Source organism: Ovis canadensis, chromosome 3 (assembly GCF_042477335.2).
Source record: "Ovis canadensis isolate MfBH-ARS-UI-01 breed Bighorn chromosome 3, ARS-UI_OviCan_v2, whole genome shotgun sequence".
Taxonomy (NCBI): domain Eukaryota; kingdom Metazoa; phylum Chordata; class Mammalia; order Artiodactyla; family Bovidae; genus Ovis; species Ovis canadensis.
The window spans coordinates 103,537,836-103,563,940 of NC_091247.1; the positions used below are offsets into that span (position 1 = coordinate 103,537,836).

Below are 26,105 nucleotides of genomic sequence, written 5' to 3' on the forward strand. Positions count from 1 at the left end.
CATAGAATCATGCTGTTGAAATAGATCTGTATATAATAGAAAATCATAGAAAATTCACTCTCCTCCCACAGGTTAGCAGGTAGATAGAGTGCCATGGACATTTATACCCAAGTACTACCAGCCCTTCCACCCCCAAAAAAGTTTAATGTTACTTGAAATCAGAGCAGTGTTAACTATGATTTTTTTTTTTAGTAAAAAGCAAATCTTTTTAATCTTATCTGTAACTGTCAAGAAGTCATATTTTGATTATTAAACTGAACTTATTATTTGAACTTAAAATCATCAAGTGTTTATGAAACAATAATAAGGGGCTTAGCTTTCAAAATAAAATTGAAAGAGAGATTGATATGAATTGGAAATACCATCATAAATAAAATGATGCGGCCTTAAGACTGTGCAGCCAATACCCTTCTGAGGGGAGAGGCAGGAAAACCATGACTGACAGGTGAGGGGCAGCACCAGTAGGCCTTCAGGGCGCTGGGCGCTGGCCACACAGCTGCTCGCTTTGTGCTAAAGCGTTGAGCTGCTCATCTCTCAGGTGTGTGTCCTTTTCTGTTTTTTTGTCATGTTTCAGAACCTTTAAAGTTAAAAGATCTGTACACAAAAACAAATGGTTAGTACAAACATGAAGACTCTGGTGACCTGGGGAATAAAACCCCTTTTGGGACTTAATGCAGAATATGAAGTTGTCATCATCAGTTGCTCTGCTTGCCAGCTATCCAGGATCTAAATCAGAAGGGATAAATTTGTTTTTATAGTTAGTCATTTTGAGAAACTAATACTCGGCTGTGGATGGGGTAAAGGGAAAAATAATTTTCCAGAAAATATGCTAATGACTCTTGTTTGTTTGCCCAATGATTCAAGGCTCACCCACTGCAGAGTTCAACAGGATTCACAGAGGGCCTCTCCCGACATTTAGTTTTAAACTTAATTTTAAAACCTGGAGAAAAGAAATCTGTCAAAGTAAAGTTTACTCCAGTTCACAATAGAACTGTTTCCTCCCTAATCATAATCAGGTATGTTCTGTGATTTAAGTGTGGGTTGACCTCTAGTACTTACATAAGAGTCCTTTCTTGATTTGTTTCAGTATTAATATTTGCATTAATTTATTTATGAAACAGGGTATTCATTTTGTCAAAAATATGCACACACACGCACACCACGCCTCATGAAACATAATGTTGTGATTGTATTTTTAGCTAAAAGACACGAATAGTATCTTACTATACCATGTGTGACTCTTGAAAATGTAAAACGCTTGCTCTTCGTCATGTAAACATTTTTAAATTTTTAAAGTGCCAATGTTTGACCGTTTAATGTGTTAATCTTCACATTGTTTATAAAGTAGCAGTAAAATTCAAGATCAAGAGATTATGCAAATTTAAGGGGAGCACAATCTGGGCTTCTTCTTCTTATGTAGAAATAACCTGACTGTGATGGATGCTGTGATGGTCCAAGGACAGGGGACGACCGAGAACTTGAGGGTGGCAGGCAAGCTTCCGGGCCCAGGGAGCTCCTTACGCTTCAAAATCACAGAAGCACTGTTGAAAGACTGTACGGAGGGTGAGTGTTCTTGTCATAGGTACGTGCACAGATTCCAGCGTTCCTTTTCAACAGTAAGTAATTCCAGAAACAGGAACACTGTTTCTACATGGGCATGTGCATGTATGACTGATGAGTACTTGAGACTTCAGGGGAGAGCATCCGGACTCGCTTTCAGAGTTGTTGCATTTGGATCTTACAAGCTTTGAAGTATCAGTCTTCATTGCATACCTTAGCTGATTTACTCTGAATGTGAAATATAAAGCCTAGTTAAACTTCCACCATCTAAAATGACTTAACAAAGAAGAGAACTTCCTGATGGAACCTGGGTAGTGGCTCATCCCTTTGGCCTGAGGAGCTCCGTCATAATCTCTGGGATACATTTGTGAAGGATGTGTTATCGTCACTTGGACCTGGTGCACAGGACAGCAAGATTTATACCCCTCATTTTTTTCCTTTAGGTATGAGACTAAGGGAACCCAATTTCACATTGAAAAGAACATTTAAAGTAGAGAACACAGGACAACTTCCAATTCACATAGAAACCATTGAAGTCAGTGGGTACTCCTGTGAGGGATATGGCTTTAAGGTCGTCAATTGTCAAGAGTTTGCACTAAGCGCCAATGCCTCTAAAGACATAGTCATTCTGTAAGTATTTTCTCGTAAGATGATGAATCACTAAATCTTCTTTTTTTCCCCACTTAGTCTTTGGTTATTTCTCCATTTCTTTGTTTTCAAAATTGTGGAAACTCCAAAGTAGATCAGATAATCTTAGAAACCAGTTCCAAAATTATTTTCGATTTTTGCACCTTATTTTATGTCCCTGGATATGTTCCAGTGTCTCCTGGTTCATTGTCTATGGAAAATTGAATAGAATTTGTATCCTGCTAGTGTGTAAAAGTTGTATAAATTTTAAATATGTTGAATTAGTTCATAGTGCCTTTCAGGTCTCCTATATCCTTCTGCTTTTTTGCCTATTCTTTCTATTAATTTTTGAGCACTTGATACTGAAACTCCAACTAAAAAGCTTATCTACTTAAATAATTATATAGTGGAACTATAAGTATGTGTGTGTGTGTGTGTGTGTGTGTGTGTATAGTGGAACTGTATGTAACTTTATTTGAAGTCTCCTGTAAATGTGTTATCATGCTTTCATAATTTAAAAAATACTTAATTTTAAAAATGTTCAAGGTTTTGTAGAGAAGCAACTGTAAGAGCGTTCTCTGTGTAGAGCAGACACCTGTATCACACACGTGCAGGTTTTCCACGTGTGTGATAGTTTGGTCAGAAAACAGTGTTAATGCCTACATGCGTAATAGTTGCAGCATGTTTTAACAGTTGATAACCTGTTATAAAGTTTTACAAAGTAAAGTGTAACCACTGTCCCTTAGTTGAATGATAATTTCATGGTCTTCAGTGGACCTTTACTTTGTTAGCGCCTCTGTCACTCCATGTAAGGCATAACACTTTGCACCTGAAGGAACAGTGGGGAGTAAGACACCTCTCCTCAAGGTGCAGATCATGTGGTTGGAGAGCATACAGTTAACACAAAAAGAAAATCATTAGGACAGAAAGCGGTGCTTGAGGAGATGAACATCAGTAGGGCTAGGATGGGTTTCTTAGGGGGAAAAAAGGCATTATTGCGAGTGTATCATGGGAGAGGAGAGTGAATTAAATACAGAAAAAAGAAAGGAAAGAAGCTCAGAGACTTCTCTCTGAATTAATAATTATGGAAAGTCAACCAGTGTTCTCTTTCTATATAGTTTCTCTATCCACAAAATAAAGTTGTTTTGGTTGTTTAACCTCATAGGACAATACTTTGTCCATCTGAAAATGAGAAAGTTGAATAAAAGTGCTAGTCTCTAAAATTCAGTGCTGTTTCAGAGGTATTATGTTTAAGCTGGTTGCAGCATATTTTTAAGAACCTAGCCTCACTGCCACCTTTGTGTTTCAGGTTTACTCCTGATTTCACAGCTTCTAGAGTCATCCGTGAACTGAAGTTTATAACAGCCAGTGGCTCTGAGTTCGTGTTTGTATTGAATGCATCCCTTCCTTACCATATGTTAGCAACCTGTGCAGAAGCCCTGCCCAGGCCCAACTGGGAGCTGGCTCTGTACATCATCATCTCAGGAATAATGAGGTACTCATGTCTTCTTTCGAGGTTGGTGTGTATGTATCACCTGACGCTGTTGATCATGGCTCCACCTGTGTGCCAGGCGCTGCTCTGATTGCCAGGGATCCACCCAACGAACAAAAGAGGCAGCCCTCGAGTCAGGCTTACAGACACCAGTGGGAGCAGTCAGACCCAAATAAACCCTTCTCGGGCGACATATACAATAAACCAGAGCCTTTTCTACCTATAACATTTGTTACACACATACAGTACAGCTTAATTTCTTAAAAAAAAAAAAAAGCCTCATAATTTACCAGGAAATTACTTGATTTGGGCATATAAAATGTACTCAAACATAATAGTTTATTCTAATTGAGTCATATACCTAAACAACATAAAACTGATGAGAAATATTTTTTAAACCCTCAGCATCCTCATCTTTTTTCCAGTCTGTTTCTTTATTTTTTAAGAACGAGATATACTCGCCTCTCAATTAACTCACATGTTTACCTAACACATCCTTCAAGGGAAGAGAGTTGGCCTAGAGAACTAAAGAGCTGCTTCTTGGCAGAAGGAAAGGTCCCCTCCAGTGTCCATTCTGATTCAAGTGGTTACTTCCTCCACACAAGCCTCCCTGCACATTGGGACACTAGAGAAGTCTGTGGGCAGACTTTCATCCAAAATGCCTTTGTCTTGTCATAGGCATTTTGTGTTTTTTATATTGTTTTGTACTTTACCAAGAAACTGTGCCCTTAGTATCAAGTCCTGTTGCTCTTGCGCTAACACAGGAATCCGGATTCTCCCCTCTTCTCCCCCTGCAGTGCGCTGTTTCTTCTGGTGATTGGAACAGCCTATTTAGAAGCTCAAGGAATTTGGGAGCCCTTCCGAAGGCGGCTGTCCTTTGAGGCCTCGAACCCACCCTTTGATGTGGGGAGACCATTTGATCTCAGGAGAATCGTTGGTATTTCATCTGAAGGAAAGTATGTGTACCTGCTGGGGATAAATTCTCTAATATGCATAGATTTGGCTGATGTAATTAAAAGAAAAAAAATGTTTCTTCTTTTCGTCTTTGCTCGGGGGAAGAAATTGTAATACCCTATGTGTCACTCTCAGTTACTAAGAACTCTTAGAAGATACCAGGTTTTTATTATATTGATGAGGGTTAAAATATTCTACCTGAGGTCAGTGACTTGCTGCCCGAGTTTTCAGATAGAGCAGACCCAGTAGAGTTGTGGAAAGTATCCTGTTTCCTGTCATGAGTAGAACTGCCCAAGGGTCATTCGTATATGCAGTGGCTCCACTGATGAAGTACGTGTGATTTTTTTTTTTTTAATTTACTTCTGTACTTCGATGTACCGGGTCTTAGTTGTGGCACATGGAAGCTTCATTCGTCCCTGAAGGCATGCAGGATCTGTGCTTGTGGCATGCAAACTCTGAGCTGTAGCACGTGGGATCTAGTTCCCCGACCAGGGAACAAACCTGGGCCCCTTCTGTGCGTTGGGAGCGTGGAGACTTAGCCACTCGACCACCATGAACATCCTATAATTGTCTTTTGGTCTTAGATCTCATAGGTTGCTCTTCCTGATCCTTTTTTTTCAGCTTGAACACACTCAGCTGTGACTCCAGTCACAGTCGGGGCTTCTGTGGAGCAGGTGGCTCGGCCTCCCGGCCCGGCGCAGGGAGTCATAAGCAGTGTAGCCCGTCGGTCCACCCGCACAGCAGTCACAGCAATAGAAACTCGGCTGACGTGGAAAACGTCAGAGCCAAAAACAGTGCGAGTGCCTCTGGCAGGACTAATGCCCAGGCGGCGAGCAAAGCCAGCCCGCTGGTCTTGGAGTCCCACGGCGTGGCCCAGGGTCACACCGCAGGCCGGAAGTCCAAGGGGGCCCGACAGGGCCAGCACAGCGGCCAGCACCACGGCCACAGCCCCCTGGAGCAGCACGCGCCCCCGCCGCTGCCGCCAGTGCCTCAGCAGCAGGAGCCGCAGCCCGAGAGGCTGTCCCCTGCGCCCCTCGCGCCCCCGCCCCGCCCAGAGCTCCCCGGCAGCACCCGGCACAGCTCCGAGGACTCGGACATCACCAGTCTCATCGAAGCCATGGACAAAGACTTCGAGCACCACGACGCCCCGCCCCTAGACGTGTTTACAGAGCAGCCGCCTTCACCCTTGTCGAAAAGCAAAGGTAACCATACCTCCTCACTTCTGGGACAGCGTGACACTCAAGGGGACAGCCACTGCGTGTGTAGGGAGCTATCTCAGTCGTAATTGTGGTGAGCAGCTAATTTAGCAGGTGTTCTTCTGGCTCACATTCATCTCTGCCCTTGGACTTCAGCTCTTTCGCATCAAGATGCAAATAGAAGTATCCGAGTGTCATAAAAGACACCCATATCTCTTTTACCAAAGTACTAAACACTTAGCAAATTCAGGAATTTGTTGGACATCTACTGTTTTCATTTTCATTGCCTGTGATGACTATGTTACAGTGGTAGGTTGAGTTTTTTTTTTTCCCATCATTAAAATGGTTTTTAACACAGTGGTAAAATGGCAGTCATCTTCCTTTTGACCCAAAAATAGGATTTCTGTACAACCTGCGCTTTAGAGCAGGGATTGGCAAACCACAGCCCGTGGACAGAGTCATCACCTGTCCTCGGGACCAGTGTGCCTGTTCTTCACACATTGTCTGTGCGGCTTTCGTGCCGCAGCAGCAGAGGCTGTAAGGGCGGAAACCTGAAAGTGCTTACCGTCCGGCTCTTCCCAGAAAAAGCGTGCTCGCTCCTGCTTTAGAGCGCCTCGTGCTGTTTTCACCCCAGGCGGCTCAGTGGTAAAGAACCCGCCTGCCAGTGCAGGAGACGTGAGTTCCATCCTTGGGTCGGGAAGATCCCCTGGGGGAGGAGATGGCAGCCCACTCCAGTATTCTTTCCTGGAGAATCCCGCGGACAGAGAAGCCTGGCGAGCTATAGTCCATGGGTCACAGAGCGCCGCACATGACTGAGCATGCATACGTGCGTGCTGTATTAATCATCTGTCTCTAAGCAACAGATTGCCCCAAAACCCAGTGGCTTAACCCCCATCATTTACTAACACAGTTTCTGGGGGTCAGGCCTCTGGGCACAGCTTCGCCAGGCTCTCACCAGTCAAGGTGTCGCCTGGGGCTAAGGCTGGTGGACCTGCCTCCAGGCTCACTTGGGCGGCTGAGAGCAGGATTCAGTTCCTCGTGGCCTGTTGGACTGCTGGTCTCAGTTCTTTGCTGACCACGGCCAGCAGCCTGTTGGGTCCTCTCTGTAGGGCAGCTCAGTGCAGGTGGCTTTACCAGAGCAAGCAGGCAAACATTCGAGAGAGAGAATAGGCTGGCAGACAGGAGTCTCCATCTTCTGTGACCTACTCTTGGAAGTGACCTCCCATCACTTCTGCGGCGTCCTCATGAGGAGTGAGCTCAGCCACGCTGAGAGAGTTCCACGCGAGCGTGGCGTTGGGCTGCCTTCATAGAAGCCTACACACCACACATGCACAGGCGGGCTTCTTTGTAACTTCCGGAGTCCATATGTGAAAAACGGTGAACGGCCTCTGGCTGTATCTCAGTGTATTCCCTTTACAGCCTGAGCTTTTTCGTGGTTTACTCTCTTCTGTGGCAGCCATGCTAATGTTATTCTAAGCCTATTTCAGTACCCCCTCACTGATGTACCAAGAATTGGTTTGAACAGGGTACTTGGCAGCCCTGAGAGGCCAAAAGAAACCTGACCCTACAGAGTCCAGGAGTTTTAGAAAATCTCTTAATTCCAGTTCTGTACAGTCTTCATAGAATTACTTGCATTTGGGTTTATAAAATAGTCAAAAGTCTTGAATAATATTTAACTTCTTACACAGAAATCGTCTTTGTTGTTGTCTCATTTTCCTAACACATTATTGACCAGAAATGTTTCCGTATTCACTTACATAAGAAATTGCCAGCCACTGGCATTCATTTCTGCAAAAATTCCCTGGTCGATAATGAGTAAATAGAGCTTACATATTTTAGGGTAATTTTTACAGTAATATTAAATGGATGCTTAAGGTTCCTCTTTTGAAAATTAGATCTGGTTACATAATGTGTTTTTCCCTTATCCGGAGCATAAGTAAAATAAATATATATTATCTTTTCTTAGCACGAAGAGAGGCTCTGGCAAAGTGAACCCCTTGTTCCTTGGTCTAAGACAGCCCTCTGACACCAATACAATGGGCCTGTCTTTTCTTTTCAGGGTCATTCATCTAGAACATAAACTTTATTTTATTTTATTTTATTTTTTCATCTAGAACATAAACTTTAAAATTAAAAAAATGTTCTTTACGTTTCACAGTGGTCCTAGGGTTGACCTACTAAAAGCTATTCAATGATGGAGGTGATTCTTGAGGCCACAAAGAGACAGTGACTTCTGGCTTCACATGAGCAGCCACCCCTTTTGATATCCTTCCCAGCACTGCTGTTGGGAAAGAAGGAATGAGCCAGGTCTTCGTGTTGTTTTTTTCTTCAATAAGTGTTTTTATTGAAGCTCAACATACATGTAGAAAATCAGTCTTTTAAATGAACTTTAAAAGACGGGCATTGATCTTGGGGTTGCAGAATAGTGCCATAGTGCTCATTTGCTCAGTCGTGTCCAGCTCTTTGCAACCCCATGGGCTGTAGCCCACCAGGCGCCTCTGTCCATGGGATTCTCCAGGCAGGAATATTGGAGTGGGTTGTCGTTTCCTCCTCCAGGGGATCTTCCCGACCCAGGGATTGAACCTGCATCTCTGGCGTCTCCTACATTGGCAGGCGGATTCTTTACCAGTAGTGCCGCCTGGATGCTCTTGTGGAACAGTGGTATTAATATATCATAAAACCATCAGCTGGTGGAATCTTTATCATCTCTCTAAAGCTTACCCAACACCCCTGCCAAATAGCCTGTGTGTTTACATTAAATATGTAATGTTTCTTTCCATTCTTCGGCACTTCTCTTTGCAGAAGTGCCCTGTTCTCTCCCCTGCCCTCCCCAAAATCTCAAAGAAATCTTGTAACGAGCTTCAGGGAAGTCTGGCTTTTTTAGACTGTTGAGAATGACCCCTTGTCATAGGAACAGGGTCTCCCCAGCCCTCGCCTTCTCTGGGTTAGACAGCTTGGAGTTAGACATCCAAGTTACGAGTTATGAATTAGACACCCTGTCTCTTCTCTATCACCCCTGCAGTCACTGCCCCTCATGGAAGAGGGCCCCCAGAAATACGCTCCTTTCATGGCTGGCCTGAGCAGGGCCTCTGCAGCCGGACAGCCTAGATTCTGTATTTCTCTGGTTTTTCCTCCCGTAACATGTGAGCCCTGGGGACTGGCTGGGCGCATTGCTGGAATGAGGGTTAAAACCCGAGAATGCACTGAGCCAGGTGCGGCTGCTTGCAGTGTCTGCATTCACTGCAGAAACCGCGGGATCTGTCGCCACCCTGGTGTCTGTCTGCCATTGGCAGTCTGAGGGGCGGCCTTATCGCAGGTGGGGGGCGCCAAGTGCCATGGGGTGGCGAGGCCAGGCTCTGCCACTTACTGTAACTCTGTGATTTGGAGAAAATTAATTCAAAAGTTTGAGTCTCTGGCGTCCATCAACAGTCACCGTAAGGCATCAGGGTTTTAAAGAACATATATTAAGGAGACGCATTTTTAAGTGACATAGAATGGGTTCAACAGTGGCAGATGTGGCTTCTGCAGCTGTGCCCAGCCCGCCTGCCCAGGTGGCTTCATGGGCGTAGTCCAGGGGGTTGGCATCCTCCCGTGGATTTCTCTGCTGCTCTGTTCCGGTTAGGGTGGACGCTCCTTGAGGGCAGGGATTATGCTGCTGGTTTTCACTGCCGCATTCCCAGGACACACAGCGCTATAGTGCAGCAGGCACTCAGATGTTGTGGGCTGTTTTCTTGTCTGTCTTAGGAGTGTCCATATTAGTTAAAATAATAGGCCTTTTGCCCCTCTGTTTTACCCTCTGCCCATACATAGCAGTGGCTGGACACTGTCCAGTGGCTTCCTGTAATTCCTCCTCACAGGACTGTGAGGTCCTCTCCCCGAATCTGCAGATGAGAGGGCAAGGTCAAGGAGCTACCAACGGGAGGGCCGGAATTTGTACTCGGCCGCCAGGGTTCTCGGCACCCCACAAGTGACACACGTGGCAGCTCGTGCCGTGTCAGCGCCAAGCTCCCGTCTCCAGAGAGGCTTGACGGGATCTCTGGTTCCCACTTCCCTGACTTCTCAAAACCGTATCATCTCGGGGATGTAAGAGTACAGGTGACCCTTGAGCAGCAAGGGCTTGAACTGCATAGGTCCACTTTTACGTGGATTTTTTCCAGCAGTAGAAGCTACAATACCACGGGGTTCCCTGTTGGGTGAGTCTGGTTGCAGAGGAGCCACCGATGTCAAGGGCCGGCTGTAACCTGCGTGCGGATTAACCCCCTGTTGTTCACGGATCAGCTGTCTTCTAGAGACACACAGATTTGTGAAAACTAGCGAGTTGACAAAACTCATTGAACTGTACACTTAAAATGGGTGTATCTTATTGTATATCACTTATGTCTCAAAAATTGTTGATCTTGTAAAATATTGTTATCAGAAAGTCAAATGTTAATTTGAGAAGCTTTAGAAGAGAAACAGAGAAACCGTTACTAATCAGAGTTCAGCTGCTTCAAAAAAACCGTTTGAACAGCTGTGTTTTCCAAGCTGTTTTAATATCAAGGGTTCTTTTACTTTGACTCTCACCCCCAGGGAAAGGAAAGCCTCCTCAGCGCAAGGTGAAGCCCCCCAAGAAGCAGGAGGAGAAGGAGAAGAAGGGAAAGGGGAGGGCCCTGGAGGACGAGCTGAAGGACTCCTTGGCCGACGATGACAGCTCCTCCACCACCACAGAGACCTCCAACCCAGACACAGAGCCTCTCCTCAAGGAGGTAGGCCAGCCTCGTGGGGCGGGCTGGGCGCAGAGTGGCCGGCGAGAATGTGTTCCTTTCCCCCGGGGACGAGTCAGGAAGCCTGCTGATAAGGTCGAAGAGTTAGGAATCGGAAAGTTAGGGCCTGTCTGGACTAGTGACCACTCTGGCTCATGAAAACTGTCCCAGATGTTAAGCATCAAAAAAGGATGGGAAGGAATCACACTGCTTTGCTTTGATTATATTGGCTGGGTCCTGTTGTACCACCACTGCTACCAAGTAAGCCCTGGGAGCAGGTAGAGCGGTGGCTGTGACCCAGGCCCCAGGGGTCCCCACGCTCCGAGCACTCTCCCAGCACACCAGGATGGCGTCCTCACTCCCCACGCTCAGCTCCAAGGGCGTTGTGGGCATCAGGGGTCATACTGCCAAATGCCTGGACACCGTGGCCGTGCGGTAGATGGAGGGTGATGTTACTGCTGTGATTGCGTCGGAGAGCATGTGTTATAAGGTATGAGGAAAAGTAAGGGTGTAATTCCCTTTGGGCCTTTTTATTTCTAAACAACCATATTTCAAATTTAGAATGAGCCAAATAGAGCCTTTAATATTGTGGGGCTGCATTTCTGTTTCAGTCTTAATCTGGTGGCTTAAGGAATCGTTTCTTACAGACCTCCAGCAGTGTCATCCTCACCTGTTAACTTTTAAAGTCGAGTCTGCACGTAACACTTCCTGTCGCTGCCCTCACCTGTGCAACCCTGAGGCCTGGCAGCTGCTCTGGGCCCGCTCAGCGCTGTCTATGGCTGGAGCTGGCACTCTGTGCCAGCTGCTGCAGAGGAGCAGACGGCCAGCTCGTGGTCCTCAAGTGGGGTCTCAGCCCCTTGAGACAGGAACCTGGCCTTTCTGTCCTCGGCGGTTTCTCAAGCACCCAGCACGCAGATTCTCAACACGTGTTTGCTGAGTGCATGGGGAGAAGAGGGCTGGAAGAGACACGCGAGCAAATGACCTGCCAGGTTCGTAATCTAGTTGGGAAGAAACTAGAGTGTGTGTTTCACACACAAAACAGGCGAATGCATCAGTAACCAAGAAGGAAGAGCAGAGGCACTTTAAGCATCCGGACAGCGTTCTCAGCACAGACTTGCTCCCCAGCTTTGCTGCCCCTTCTCTCTGCCTCTCCAGCATCTGCCTGAGCACTCCTCCAGAGCGCCTCTCCAGCACTCTGCCCCCACCCCCGCCAACACTCTCCCTTCTCTGAGCTCATCTCTGCTGGTCTCTCTTGCCCCGTCATGCGCTTTCTCATAGACGCTGCTCAGGACCGGCCACCTCCATGCCTGTTGCCATTCTCCCTGCTGAGCAGTTTTTATTCCTCCCCCTCAGCGCTCGTTGCTGCTGCTGCTGTTGCTTTCAGTCACATGCGGGATTTACTTCCCCGTCCAGGGATTGAACCGGTGCCCCCTGCAGTGGAAGCTCAGTCTTAACCGCTAGACCGCTGGGAACGTGCCCCTTCAGCACTCTGGCCTCCAGTGTCTGCACTCTCGTTTCTTTGTGACTGATGCATTCGCCTGTTGTGTGTGCTTTCTTCCCAGGTAGATTACAAACCTGGCAGGTCATTTGCTCTTGCACATGTGTCTTTTCCAGCCCTCTTCTCCCCATGCACTCAGCAAACACGTGTTGGGAACCTACATAATGGGCATTTAAGAAACAGCCATGAACATAAGAAGAAACAGCCGTGGACAAAAAGGCCAGGTTCCTGTCCTCAGGGGGCTCACGGTCTGCAAAGTTCCCGATGAGTCAAGTGGTCCGGGAACACTTCCTGCATGACTCAGCGTAGTCTCAGAAGGTGCTGGGGCAGGAGGGCGTTGTACCCCTCTCTGCCATTAGGTGGATGGGTCTGTGTGACCTGTGAAAATCCAGGCTGCCTGAGTTGCAGCCTGACCCTGTCGCGTGGACACTCACCTGCCCTTTGGTGGGAGCTCTCCACCGCTCCCAGCAGCTCTGCCCTTCAGCCGAGGGTGTCTCCCCGCAGTTGGCCCTGTGCGCCCTGACACAGCACCAGGTTTCTGGTTTTCTTTTTTCACTTCCTGCCCATGCTGTGTGTGGTCTCTGCACGTGAGCAGTGCACGCCCGCTTTCCAGGTGGCTCCAGGCGGGGTCACCGGTGCCTGAATGGTGCCTGCCCTGCTCAGAGACCAGCCCCTGGGCTCATGTGTGGGCGTAGCGGCAGCTTCCCCTTAGTCGGGAGCGCCAGGTGCAGTTCCCCTGCGCGCCTGAACTAGGACCCAGGGGCAGCGTTGCGGGGCTCGTCGAGCAGCACAGCGCTGAGCAGCACCTGGGCTGTGGCCTTCTCAGCTGACGGGACAGCTCCTCTAGGCTCCAGTCCCAGCCAGTGAACATTTCTGCATGAAGATGCAAGTTGATCTGTGTCTGGTGTCTCCCTCCTGTTAGACTCTACCATCCTTGAGGGAAGGAACTGGGCCCTCCTGGTAACCCTGTTGCCTGACACCAGCGGGGTGACCAGGGAAGGATGGTTGAACGAGTGAGTGAATAGCTGGGCCCCCTGGATGGTGAGCCTCTGTTGGCATCCCAGCTACTGTTGGTGCTGTTGACAGTCGTGTGTTACCGTGAACACCTGGGCACGCTGACGCCTGTGCTGTCTGCCCCCCCTGGGGCTTCCTCCTGCACAGGATGTGGAGCATCAGCAGGAGCGTGTCCCTTTCTCCTGCAGTCCTGCCTTAACTTTCCTGTGAAAAGGACAAGGTTTTGCTCCCCAGTGCTTAAAAACAGGCTGTCAATCTGTTGCTCCCGCCGCCACCTTCTACTCTAGTCAGGATGTGAGTATAATTCTAAGTGACATGCCTTATAATTCAGACCCAGTAAAACATAATTATTCTAAATCAAAGGCTGGAAAATTGACAGAACCACAGTTGAGAGCAATTTGAAGAAACGAGCTTATCCTTTGTATACTTGTGATATATGTATCTTCTCCATCTTTGGTGTTGTGTCTCTGCCTTCAAATAGGACTATATCAGGCATTCTTAATCTTACTCAGCAATTAAGTATCCTTTTTTTTTACAGGACACAGAAAAGCAAAAGGGAAAACAAGCCATGCCTGAAAAACAGGAAAACGAAATGTCTCAAGTGAAACAGAAGAGCAAAAAACTCTTAAATGTTAAGAAAGAAATCCCAGCAGATGTGAAACCCAGGTGAGAAAAGTGTATGATTCCAGAGAAGTGAGGTATAAGTAAGAGAAGTTACTGGGGAGAACTCAGTACCGGTTTTGTCTGCTTGATTGGCTTTTCTGGGGTTTTTTGCAACAAAAGCTGTGTTCCTCTGGGTTTTTTCTGCTGCCCAGAGTTCACTGTCACTGGGGAGGGACAGGCACATGCTTCTGAGGTCAGACGTACAAAAGCCAGAGTTAAAACTTGTTAAAAAAAAAAAAAAAGAGGAGGACCAGTGGTTAAAACATATGCTTCTACTGCGAGGGGCATGGGTTCAACCCCTGGACAGGAAACTTAAGATCTCACATGCCACGTGGCTCAGCCAAAATAGGGGCGGGTGGGAAGGAATGGAGGAGAAAAATACAGTTGGTGATTTGCTCCCAGGCAGAGAGCCATTTCACTTCTGCCCAGAATGGACTTGATGTTCCAGCCGCAGGTATGAGCGTAATTTCTCTCATAGGAGCTCTGGGTCTGCTCACTCACCCAGGGCTGTCATGGGGATCTGGGCTCCAGGGCTGTAAAACTTGGAAAAATTCATTCTTAGCCTGTGATTCCCAGGTGGCACTAGTGGTAAAGAACCTGCCTGCCAATGCAGGAGACGCAAGAGGCATCAGGAAGATCCCCTGGAGAAGGGCATGGCAACCCACTCCAGTATTCTTGCCGGAAGAACTCCACGGACAATCTAAAGGGTCGCAAAGAGCCAGATACAACTGAAGCAGCTTAATACATGGCACGTACATCCTTACCTTTAAAAAAAACAAAGTGCTCAGGGCAGATATTACCACCAGACAGTTGCCATGAAGTAGCTCCCGTCCAGTCCCCTGGGCCAGGGTCCTTGGGCCCCACAGGGAGGGCGCCCACAAAATGTTTCCCCAAGGAAATGAATGATTTGAACTGTTGGGTTATTATTTCCTAAGGTTACTTCATACTTTCATTAAACTTTGGGTCTAATAAACTAATCCTGGTTTTAGAGCTGTTAACAAAGATGGCCTTCTGCAGGGAAGCCAGTATTGACCTTCCTCTCTGATAAGTGGACATCAACCCAGGAAGTGGGAGGGGATTATGTATAAATTAATAAAGGAAGACATGGTTTGTTGTCATCAGAACTGACCGTAGCTTTGCAGAAAGTCTGTTCTTACTCGGATTCTAGGAATAAAGCTTGAACTCTGCAAAAACACCAGTAAACTGGACTCTGTCCCTAGATGATACAGCTTAACTCGACAGGGCCAGCTTGTCCTGTAGAACCGGAACCTAATCAGAAATTAGTGATTACTGCATAAAAATTTAACCTTGTCCCTGAATTTAAGAAGCAACACAGTACATGGCAATATTAGTAATGGAGTATTTATACTTAAAGTTACCCTTTTGTGCAAAATGTTAGTTGAAGTGGCCTAGCTACACAGTTTGTTGAGAACAATCTGACCTGGTTAGAAGCAGTGTCAAGTGGAATAATGGCTCATGCACTTGACTCTGCCCTGAGGGGAAATCAGCCTGAGACACTTTGATGCTAATACTCTGGCGCCCCAAGACAGGAATAACAGCCCTAGCCAAGTGGCTAGAGATTATTCTTCTGGGCCTTTTTCAGGCTTAGTTGACTGATGATATGTTTCAAAGCGTTGTTGCTCAGTTGCTGAATCATGTCCGGCTCTGCGACCCCATGAGCTGCACCACGCCAGGCTTCCCTGTCCTCACTATGTGTTGAAAGTAGAAAAATGCAAATTATGAAACACCCTAATTTTTACATATCCTGAGATCTTGTGAGAATGGAATGTTGTGCTGTCATTGTTAGGATCATAAGTTTAAAAGCCCAGCTTCTGAGGATTATCTTAGTGAAACCAGTCCATAGGTGACTGTCCCCATAGGGACACCATTCATTCTCCTTGATGCCCGAGCTCAGTACATTTAAAACAGATTGTACAAATGCATGAATCCTCTCATCCTTCTTCCAGTGACTTCTGTTGTATCTGATCTTCTTAGGAAGTCAGTTGACTGTTAGCAGATTTGACTTTGAGGATTTGTGAGACTCTGCTTGATACCACAACTCTGCAGGGGGTATTGAGGGAGTTTGCTGGTATTCCCAGACCTAGAGCTGCCTACTCCCCAGCCCCCAGTCAGGAGGCAGAGTGAGAACTCACATTTTTTTTAAAGATTTCATTTATTTATTTGGCAGCACCAGGTCTTAGTTGCAGCATGTGGGATCTGGTTCCCCGACCAGGGATCAAACCCGGGCCCCCTGCATTGGAGCACAGGGTCTTAGCCACTGGATCACCAGGGGAATCTCAACTCATGTCCTCTTGATGTATGTAGTTAACAGAGATCATTACCAGAAGACAGTTTAACCAATAGGCTCTAAAGGGTCTTTTTAAATTCTCTTTGTCAATCATAAGTAGAAAGCCAGATTTATAAAACTGTAGCCTTAATAGTCTCACCCATAAACAGTGCATTTTTTCATGTCAGTTCGTTAGCCCACCTAAAATTCTACTCATTTGGGTGGACCGAGCCCTTTGGATTTTTGCCTTTATACTAATTCCAAATGTAACAACAATTTATGATAGAAAATTTGTGAAATATAAAGAAAGAATGAAAAGAAAATGATTGTGACCAACTACCTTATATAACGTTTATAAAACACCTCTGTTAAAATTTATGAAATCATGCTTTATATACCACTCTTCTGTCATCTGCTTACCTTTTTGAAAGGAGGGGGCGCATGCTAGTGATGGACTCTGGGGTGCCATTGGAAAGTCTGAGCTGTCCTCACGTTTGCAGTCTGGTGTGAACTAGCTTGGTGGACGGTGCTGGGCCCAGAGCCCAGCAGAGATCTGCTACCCGCTAGGAGGGTGAACTCGGAGGGGTAGTGGAAGGAGGCTGTGGCGCTTTAAGAACCTGAAGGGCGGGACTGTGAGGGAGTCGGGGGCAGAGTGCTGGGTCGGAGTGACACCCCTGGAGGCTAGGGCAGCAAGTGCACTAGGTGGGAAATGTCAGACACTGCCCACTTTAAGAACCTTTGCATTGATCCGTGAACTCTGTGAAGTTTTTTAGTGGAAAGCCAGCTGTCAGCTCAGCCTTGAACCGACAGCTTTGTGGCCGTCACCAGAGCCCACTGATGATTTTTAGAGTAATTCTTGTAAGGGGCCACTGGATTCCCTCAGCTGAAAGGCGTCCTTCTGTTGGGCCACATCAGTCTAGCTCCTCTCAACAGAGAGGCCTCCTTGATCTTGGTGGGCAGCACGGAGGCAACTTTGTGGAGAAGGGTTTTATGGTTCATGGTTTCCATTGTTCACCATACTGCCTTATGTGGGCCGTCTCCCCAGGTCATTTCTCCTAAAGATCACTTCTCTCTCAGCAGACTTCGGTGTTTTCTTCATCAGGCTGTGGAAACTTAAAAATAGCCCTTAAAACTTAAAGTTGTCTCCCATTTTACCTTGCTGACAGGAAGTTCAGAGCCAATTAATTGTCCTATTTATACATGTTTATTATGTTAAGCTTACCTCTTAATATTTTAGAAGTAATATACTCTAAATAGATCAGTGAAAATAATATTTAAGTTTTGGCCTAAGATGAACCCTGAGTTCAAGAATAGAGAAGAATATTTACCCTACCCACTCGGCCTAGACCTTAGGCAAATAAGAGAGTCCTGCCGCCCTGCCGTGGGCTTTAGGGGATTTGTGGGTCACCCAGGAACTAGGCCTGGTCCGCTTAGCCCTGGCTCACTGCATGGGTTCCATGGGAAAGTGGGTTCAGAGTTTGGAGTCACGGAGCCTTTGACAGCTCTAAGTCTGAGACCTTTCAGAGTCCCCATATTCAAGAGTGCTGCGGGCAGCCCACACACTGGGTGAGGAGGCTCCGGGGGGTGAGACTCGCTCATGAGCAGAATGACTGTGGCTAGCAGCTCCTACAAGGCTAGTTTGTGCGAACAGCTTCCTACACCTTGTCTGAGGTCGGCGCTCCGACCCGTTGCATGCCATTAAATGATGGACCTCGTTCCCTGTCTGTTGTCAGAATAGCAGAGGATAAGTCTGTCCATGTCTTCTGAGCTGTATTAGAAGTGCTTGGAAGGCGGCCAGCCCTCAGGACAGTGGGTGGATAATGCATCAGGAGGCCAAATGAGTCAAAGAAGCTGTTGAAATTGTAGCCGGATCAGTGACTTCTCCCCTCAGCTCTGAAACAAAGCGCTGTGTTTGAATGTCCCATCCACGGTTGTCTTTCAGTTCTTTAGAGCTCCCGTATACTGCCCCCTTGGAGAGCAAACAGCGCCGGAATCTCCCAACCAAGATTCCTCTTCCAACTACGTTGACCAGTGGATCCAAACCGCGAAGCTCCCAGAAAATGAAAGGTACTTTCCTTTCTCATCGTACAGGTGGTCTGACGATTCGTTGTATGAGTAGTAGTTGGTTGTGAGTTCACAGTATTCAGAAGTCGTCAGGCATAGATGGATTCTTGTTCTCATCAGAACATTTTTTGAAATTGGCCTGAAAGAAAGGGATGGTCCTCCGTCATGGCTTTCTTTTCTGAATTCTGGACAGGTACAAGTAAGTTAGTGGAGAGCAGGCCACCTGCCCTCGCAAAGTTTCTCCCAAACAGTCAAGAACTAGGCAACACCAGCAGCTCAGAAGGTGAAAAAGACTCTCCACCGCCAGAGTGGGATTCCGTGCCTGTTCACAAGCCCGGCAGCTGTAAGTACAGTGCTCCCCACACCCACAGCGCGTCCGGGTCTGGGCGGGAACACTGCAGGGAGACCAACAGAGGAGACCCAGGGTCTGTGTGCTGGAGCCAGTTCGTAGCAGCCAGCAGACACATTGGTAAAGAGCCTGCGAGTAGTTAAGTGTGATCGGCCGTAGAGTAAGTGTTCATAGCAGAGCAGTCAGGCAGTTCAGGGAGCTGCTTCACCACCCCCGTGCTTCCCTCTGCACGACACGGAAAGTTCCAATAGAGCAGTGAACCATCCCGAGAAGGGCTGGGCATCCCGGCACCTGGTTACTTTCTCGTATGTTTCCAGCGTAACCCCTTGTGTAAGAAGGTTCCCGCTTTACCACATCTTCTCCGAAGACAGCCTGTGTGAAGGCGTTAGTTTTCTCACCAGCTTCCTGACCTTGTTCCCTGGGTCTAGCCTGCAGGAAATCGTGGCAGGAGCACTGTCTCCTAGAATAGGGTGGAAGCCCTCAAGCTCTAGATATATAGGACCTGGAGGAGGAGAGACCAGCACAGCCAGGGCCTGGGGGCAGGGCACTGGTGATCAGTCCTGTAAAGCTGATCAGTCTGCACTCAGCCACCGTATCAGAGTGCCTCCATTGGGCCCATGTGCAAAGGGAAAATCAGGGGTGAGTACCAGGTTTGAGGTCACAGGGGTTTAGAGAAGAGGGGTGATTGGAGGCCAGTGAGTTGAATGAGGGCAAACAACTTGGGTGAGGTAGGCGTTGAGCACAAGCCTGAGTAAATACGCCCTGGAGAGAGACACTCCCTGGGTTAAAACCTGCAGCCCCGTATTTGCTATGAAACTTTCTGGAGCCTTTTTAGTACTTTCTTCTTGCCTGAGATGAGGGAGAGACTCCGAAATCCCTGGTCATTCAAGAAATGAGTTGAACGAGTCTCTGGGTCATCCCGGGGTCCAGGCTGCTGTTTTCAGGCCCTTAGATCCCCTCCGAGGTTTCAACAGGACACTGGTGCTCGGTTTGTACCCTGTGATGGGGGCCGTTTCCCCACAGAGGAAGTTGCGTTTCAGTGTAGGGAGTAAACTCCGTGTTCCCAGGGAGCCGTTTCACTGGGCTGTGTGAAGCCCAGCGAAGCCTGGGGGTGTTATGCAGGGAGGCGACGTGCGCGTCAGGTCAGCAGACGTTCAGGCAGGCGAGGAGCGGAGATTCTTCCAGCGAGCAAGGGTGAGGGGACAGGTGGAAACGGTGGGTGAATAGGGGCCGGCCCCATGGCGGAAGCGTGGGGAGAGCTTTTGGGGCAGGTGCACAGCTGAAGATGGGAAAACTAACTTGGGCTTTGAAGAGGGGGGGCCTGGACACAGCCAGGATCACGTGAGCTCACCTGGTCCCCAGCCCCTTGCCTGTTGGGAGAGGCACGCAATGCTGGAAGGAAGGGGAACCACCCACAGAGCCAGCTTGATTCTGAAAGTGAGGGGTACAGGCCCTACCGGGTGGGCAGAGAGCAGAGCAGCCCATCCTTGCTCTGCAGGCTCGAAGGCCGGCCAGAGGGACCGGAGGAGCAACACACTGAGCTGGGCAAAGCCTCCCGGGCTGGGGGAGGAGACTAGTGGCATGCTAGGCCAGGGGTCGTGCCAGGGCAGCTGGGTGAGTAGGGTCCCCCAGAGACGGAGCCTGTGGAGGCCAAGCCCTCTCCTCGCACCTCGTGCCACAGCACCAGGGCACACGTGACGGATGTGCAGGGTGGCACTTGTTCCTGATAAGTTATGTGTTTCCATTGAGTGAGTGCAGAATCTCTTATTTTCTGTTTTAAATTTTTGAAACAGCTGTGCTTTAAAGGGCAGCAGGAATAGAGTATCCTTGTAAAACAGGGACCAGGCAGGCCCACAGAGCGCAAGGGTCCCCCTGGGGGAGCTGGGGTGCTCCCGGCCCCACACCTGTGAGGTTGGGACTGTGTAGTAGTCCAGGGTCTTCAGGTCCAGGCAGAGACTCCACCTGCCCGTTCCTGCCAGTCTGAGGCGGGAGGGGACCTCACCCCCTAGGAAGGGCCTGCAGAGCTGGGTCACAGTGGGGATTCCGCAGAAGGCAGAGAAACAACACATGTGAAGGCTGTAGGTTTTTTCTTGGGAGAAGCACTTCCGTTACTGTCTTTAATGTTAGAATATCAAAAGCAACTGTTTTTTAAGACTAAAAATCCAAATGTCACAATTGAGACTTTTTCATTTTAATTTGCAGCTACAGACAGTCTTTATAAACTCTCTCTGCAAACCCTCAACGCAGACATCTTCCTGAAACAACGCCAGACCTCGCCGCCGCCCGCCTCCCCCTCACCGCCCGCTGCACCCTGCCCGTTCACGTCCCGGGGCAGCTACAGCAGCATCGTCCATGGCAGCCCGGGCAGGTGGGCTCGCGGCCCCTCCCGCGCCGAGCTGGGGCCGGTCGGGGGGACCCTCAGAGGCTGCAGACGGCCATCCTGCCCTGTGCAGGCTCAGCCCCGCTCCCCAACCCTCACCTCAGGGTGGCCCCGTAGAGTCACGGTCTGGTGCAGGAGCCAGAAAGCACATCCTTCCTGAATGAAGTCCCACGAGCTGGGCTGAGAGTCGAGGAAGCAGGTTTATGGGCCGTTTGCTCTGAGCCTGTGGCGGGTGAAGGTCGCAGTGACAGGGCAGGGCCTGCAAGAGCCGAGCACACGGGAGGCACAGCCCGACTGTTAGTGAGGCCGTGACCTGGACGGGGGCGCGGCTCACAGACTGAGGGCCTGTGCTGCTCCCCGCCCTGCGTCCTCCCGGCCGGGCTCCTCACCCGCGCCCGGCGCAGGGACGCGGCAGCGGTGGTCGGCCCCTCCTGCCTGGTGGCCCGCTCCTTGTTCCCTCCAGAAGGGGCTGCCCCGCCTCTTTTCCTCCCCTTCTCTGCACAGCCCTGACTTTCCACCTGACCGCAGTCTCGGGCCTGGGCACCCAGCCCTGCTGGAGCCCCAGCCCCTGGGCCACGAGTCTCCGGGGCCAAGGGGGCAGTGCCAGCAGGACTGAGGGGCTCTCGCCTCGCTTCTTCCCTCCAGCGACTCTAAAGCAAAGCAGCCAAGCGGCAGCAAACACAAACTGACAAAAGCCGCTTCTCTCCCGGGCAAGAATGGCAACCCCACTTTCGCCGCGGTCACGGCTGGGTATGACAAGAGCCCAGGTGAGTGGCTTGGCACCAGAGACCAGGCACCACTGGGCCTTGGGCCTGGGCACATATCTGTGGCCCGGCTGCCTCCTGCTGACTCGGAGCCCATTATTACAGGTGGGAACGGCTTTGCCAAAGTCTCTTCAAGCAAAACAGATTTTTCTAGCAGCCTTGGCATTTCACACACTCCTGTTGACAGCGATGGCTCAGACAGGTATGGTGGCCCGTCGCAGTTGGGGTGGAGGCAAGCGGGCTTCTCAGGCCAGGTGCGTGTGCCCTGAGGCCCCTAGATGACAAGCAGATGTTTGGTGGGGGTCTCTGCTCCCTCCTGGGCCCCCTGACAGGGGGGGAGGTGCCCGCAACACAGCCCACCCCCTCGGAGGGGGGCAGGTGTGTGCCCGCCTTCTGAGGCTCTTCTCGTCCCTCTCCGTCATCACAGTCATTGTGGAAAGGCTGTGGCCTCACCATGAGAGACAGGAACCAGACTGTGAGAGGGAGGGCACGGGAGCAGACCCCCGGCAGTCATTGCGCGCTGCCGCTCTTGGAGCAGAGCAGCCACGGGGGCCTGGTGGCATGCAGGCGCCGCCCCGGTTCACTTTCCTGGATAGAACTCCCGCAGTGAAATAATAAAAACTTCAAGTAGACGCCCCGTTCTACCTGCTTGATACTAACAAGGAAACGAATCCTAGATTTGAAACAGTTTAATAAATCTTCCATCGCTAAAAGGTAGACAAGGAAGAAATACCTCTTTTCTCCACAGAATACTTGCTCTGAGCCGGGCTCCCAGCCTGTGGCAGAGTGGCCTGAGCTCTGGGCCCTCCGTGGCATGGAGCGGCCTGCAGTTCTCCCTGCTGTCTGTAACATGCGAGCGCCCGCTGAAGCAGGGCCTGCCGTGTGTGCAGCTGTGGGCGACGGCTCTGTCTCCATGGGCCGTCACATTCTTGTGTGCTGTGTTTCTCTCTCCCAACATTCAGCTCAGGTCTGTGGAGCCCCGTGAGCAACCCCAGCAGCCCTGACTTCACACCCCTCAACTCGTTCTCAGCCTTTGGGAATTCTTTTAACCTAACTGGTGGTGAGTGTTTAAACCCTGGACCATGACTAATGAGCCATGGACAGATGGAGGGAGGAGACTGTGGTGGCCGTCTGGTGGCCGTGTTGGAAAGATGCGTTTCCCTCGCGCGCTGTCGGGCAGCCGTGGGCGTGGCCGTGGGGCTGACTCCAGGAGGTGGGTGTGCCTCTGCTGCCCTGCCCTGGGCGGGCCCCTCCCCACACCCCAGCCTGAAGGTGCAGTGGGTCTGTTCCATGCAGTGGAGGTCCCCGCTGGCTTATGTTCTGCAGAACTGACTTAAGAGCTGCAAGAAAGTTATGTGTCTGAGAGGTGGCTCCTGGCTACGCTGGAGCTCCTTATTTTTCTTGCTGTTGAGAATTAGAGGCAGTGATGGGTTTCCTATTAGCTGTGATGGTGTTTGCACGTGACGGTCCAGTGAAAGACGTGGGTGAGGTTCTGAGGTCACGGGCAGGGGTCTGGGGCGCCCCCCCACCCCACCGTGAGTGGTGGGGGCTGCTGGAGTGGGTGCGATGTAGACCCCTGAGAGGACACCCGACCTGCCCTGGGAGCATGGCCGGATCCAGCGCACACTTGCCTTTGCTTCCTCTCTTCCAGAAGTGTTCAGCAAGCTCGGGTTATCGCGATCGTGCAATCAGGCCTCGCAGAGGAGCTGGAATGAGCTGAGCAGCGGCCCCTCCTACCTCTGGGACTCGCCAGCCACAGAGCCCAGCCCTTCCTGGCCAGCCAGTTCCGGCTCCCCGACCCACACGGCCACAGTGAGTCCTGGGCTTGCTCGGCCTGCCTGCTCAGGCAGCATCACAGCTGCCGCTGCCCCTGGGGTGATGCTGACAGATAAACGGTAACAGCAGCGTGAAGGCGCGGGGGCACGCTCCCCCGTCCACTGCTGCGTCCTCATTTCTGCCAAAGTGACCGTCAGTTCTCTTCAGAGCCGAGATGGTCCAGAAGTTACAGGAGGAAGGCTGAAACGCTGAGGCTTGATCTCTGAATTCTCTCATTTCAGCCTCTCCCAACCTGTAAGTTAGACTGCAGGGTGACTGGGGGCCCATCTCGGGTCCCGCCACCTCCAGGTCAGACGGTGCCTGAGCATGGCACATACTGGGTCCTGAGAGGCCCATGGCTCGAGCTATTTCTAGGTGCGTCTGTTTATTTCTCAGCTAAATGGTTCTGCAAAGGTCATGCGCCACAAAAAATAAATGATTCCTGGTTTCAGCTTTGACAAAATCATGACAGAAAAATAGGATCCCATTGTGATTACTTCTTCATCCTCAGGAAAACTCAATTAGATGTACAAGGTTTAACCAGTAGGTATCTTAACTCCCCCAGTTCCAAAGTTTGTCTTTACTCGTAACCATTCTGGCTTCAGTTTTACAAGCATCTTAACCGTTCTTTTAAAATGGGTAGAACCCTTTGAGACCTTGCAGGCCATTATTGATGGGTCTTCCCTGGTGGCTCAGAGGGCAAAAGAATCCACCTGCAGTGCAGGAGACTTGGGTTCTGTCCCTGGGTCGGGAAGATCCCCTGGAGGAGGAAATGGCAACCCCCTTCAGTATTCTTGCCTGGAGAATCCCACGGGCAGAGGAGCCTGGCCAGCTCCAGTCCATGGGATCATAAAAGAGTCTAAGCAGCTAACACTGTCGCTTTCTTTTCATTGCTGGTGCAGCCTGTCCAGCAGCTCCATGTGGTGCAAAGGTGGCCGGGCGGCTCACAGCCCCGTAAACTTCACCTTCCGAAACGGGCAGGCTGCACTCAGCCCACCGGCTGTGGTGGGCGCCCCTTTAGAATTTCAGAACCATCCGCTCGGGCGCTGAGGTGGCTGTGTGCATAGAGCATTCATTTAGAGTGAGCAGTGAGGGGGGCCTGTGTTCTAGCCCGTCTTTAGCGTCACCTTCACCGCTTTGCCATCTGCCCCCTTCACATCTGATGCTCAGCGTCGTCTGTTTTGTCTCGTCAGCCCATCCTTGGCAGCACCAGCAGCCTGTGGTCGTCCACTCCGTTCAGCAGCTCCATCTGGTCCAGCAGCCTGCACAGCACCCTGCCCTTCACCAGCCCCACCAGCGCGTTGCCGGGCATCAGCCTCATGGGCCCCGAGAGCACCCCGGCAGCTCACACGTCCTCTGCCGCCAGCCCCACCGACGACCTGGGCCAGACCTACAACCCCTGGCGGATATGGAGCCCCACCATCGGACGGAGGAGCTCAGACCCCTGGTCGAATTCGCACTTCCCTCACGAGAATTGAAATTAGGCAAAAAAAGAAAAATAAAACAGTGGTGGCCCCTGTCTAGACCATGATGTGCCCATTTCCAAGACATCTCGAAGGCTCTCCCCGCTGTTGCTGCCCACTCCCCACCCTCCTCATCTCTGCAGGGCAGGCTTATACCACTCGCTTCTTTCAGATCTTTCTTGCAATTATGATAATACGAGATTTGCTGTTGTGCTTTTAGAGAAAAGCCTGGACTCAGCCACAAACTCCAGTAAGACCTGTACATCTGAAAACCTTACCTGTTATCAGCTGTCCACCACCTGTCTTCCTCCCACCTTATCTATCTGTGTGAACACCAATTTGATATTACAGCTAAGGGGACAACTCAAGTTGATTTCAGAAGTCCTGGCATGTGACAATTTTATTAAATTACCAAGGTTGGTTTTTTAATAATTTCACAATATTATATGCCAAGATCTAATTTTAAAAATGTATGAGGACTTTGTGCTGAAAAATACAGAGTATTTTTTTAAAATAAGGCTGTCTCGGTTTAAAAGCAGATTACAGAGATGTTAAGTCAACTTTAAGAACAGTGAATGAATGTTAAAACATTCGGCTGAGACCATCTGCATTTTCTGTGCTGTTTGTACTTGAGGTATGTAACCTTTGTATACCTGGATTTATTTTCAAGATGAACTGAAGTGCACATCGCCAAGTCTTGAGATACAAGATTGAAGGTGTATTTCTTAAAAATACAACTTTATGTTGTACTTTGAAATAAATGATGCTTTTTTCAAAAGCCTTGAATTTGTTGTGTGTCTTTTTTTTTTTAAACACAGACTATGCATATGTTGGAGCTGTCTCACCCTAAAGTCAGTCATGCTATCAGCGCCTCATTCCATGGAGTTGGACTTGCTGTGGCTGGAAGCTCGGTGGCCTAATTAAATTCTGAGTATTTCCATAGTATTCCCTCAAGGCCCTTGAGAGGAAAAAAGCTCACACATCTAAAAAGAAGTGTTCGACCCTTTTCCAGTTTTCATATTCCCACAGCTCCTCCAGGTGGTGCCTGTAAAGACCACACAGTTACCGGGCAAGTTCCACAGGCCGTAACACATGAGTTTGGTTTAATCTCTCAGAAAGTGCTGCCTGCTTCAGCAGGCTTCTCCTGTCGTCCTTTTCCTGGCCTGTGAAGCTAGCCTCTGCTGGGATAACTGGAGATGCTAGACGTGAACGTTCTGTGTGGGGTCAGTCACGCCAC

The 26,105-nt window shown here is 49.5% G+C and overlaps 1 protein-coding gene across 1 annotated transcript in view; it reads left to right on the forward strand.

Moving 5' to 3' along the window:
* Positions 1-25,646, forward strand: part of TMEM131 (transmembrane protein 131) — a 178,213-nt gene extending 152,567 nt beyond the window's left edge. The window contains exons 26-41 of the mRNA XM_069583900.1: positions 865-1,016; positions 1,421-1,563; positions 2,004-2,190; positions 3,497-3,682; positions 4,477-4,635; positions 5,255-5,835; positions 10,399-10,574; positions 13,622-13,749; positions 17,976-18,100; positions 18,291-18,440; positions 20,649-20,814; positions 21,472-21,593; positions 21,696-21,792; positions 22,553-22,650; positions 23,242-23,402; positions 24,599-25,646. Coding sequence (XP_069440001.1) covers positions 865-1,016; positions 1,421-1,563; positions 2,004-2,190; positions 3,497-3,682; positions 4,477-4,635; positions 5,255-5,835; positions 10,399-10,574; positions 13,622-13,749; positions 17,976-18,100; positions 18,291-18,440; positions 20,649-20,814; positions 21,472-21,593; positions 21,696-21,792; positions 22,553-22,650; positions 23,242-23,402; positions 24,599-24,883 — 2,916 coding nt within the window. The 3' untranslated portion in view covers positions 24,884-25,646. The remainder of the gene's footprint in view (positions 1-864; positions 1,017-1,420; positions 1,564-2,003; positions 2,191-3,496; positions 3,683-4,476; positions 4,636-5,254; positions 5,836-10,398; positions 10,575-13,621; positions 13,750-17,975; positions 18,101-18,290; positions 18,441-20,648; positions 20,815-21,471; positions 21,594-21,695; positions 21,793-22,552; positions 22,651-23,241; positions 23,403-24,598) is intronic.
* The last annotated feature ends 459 nt before the right edge of the window (positions 25,647-26,105 follow it).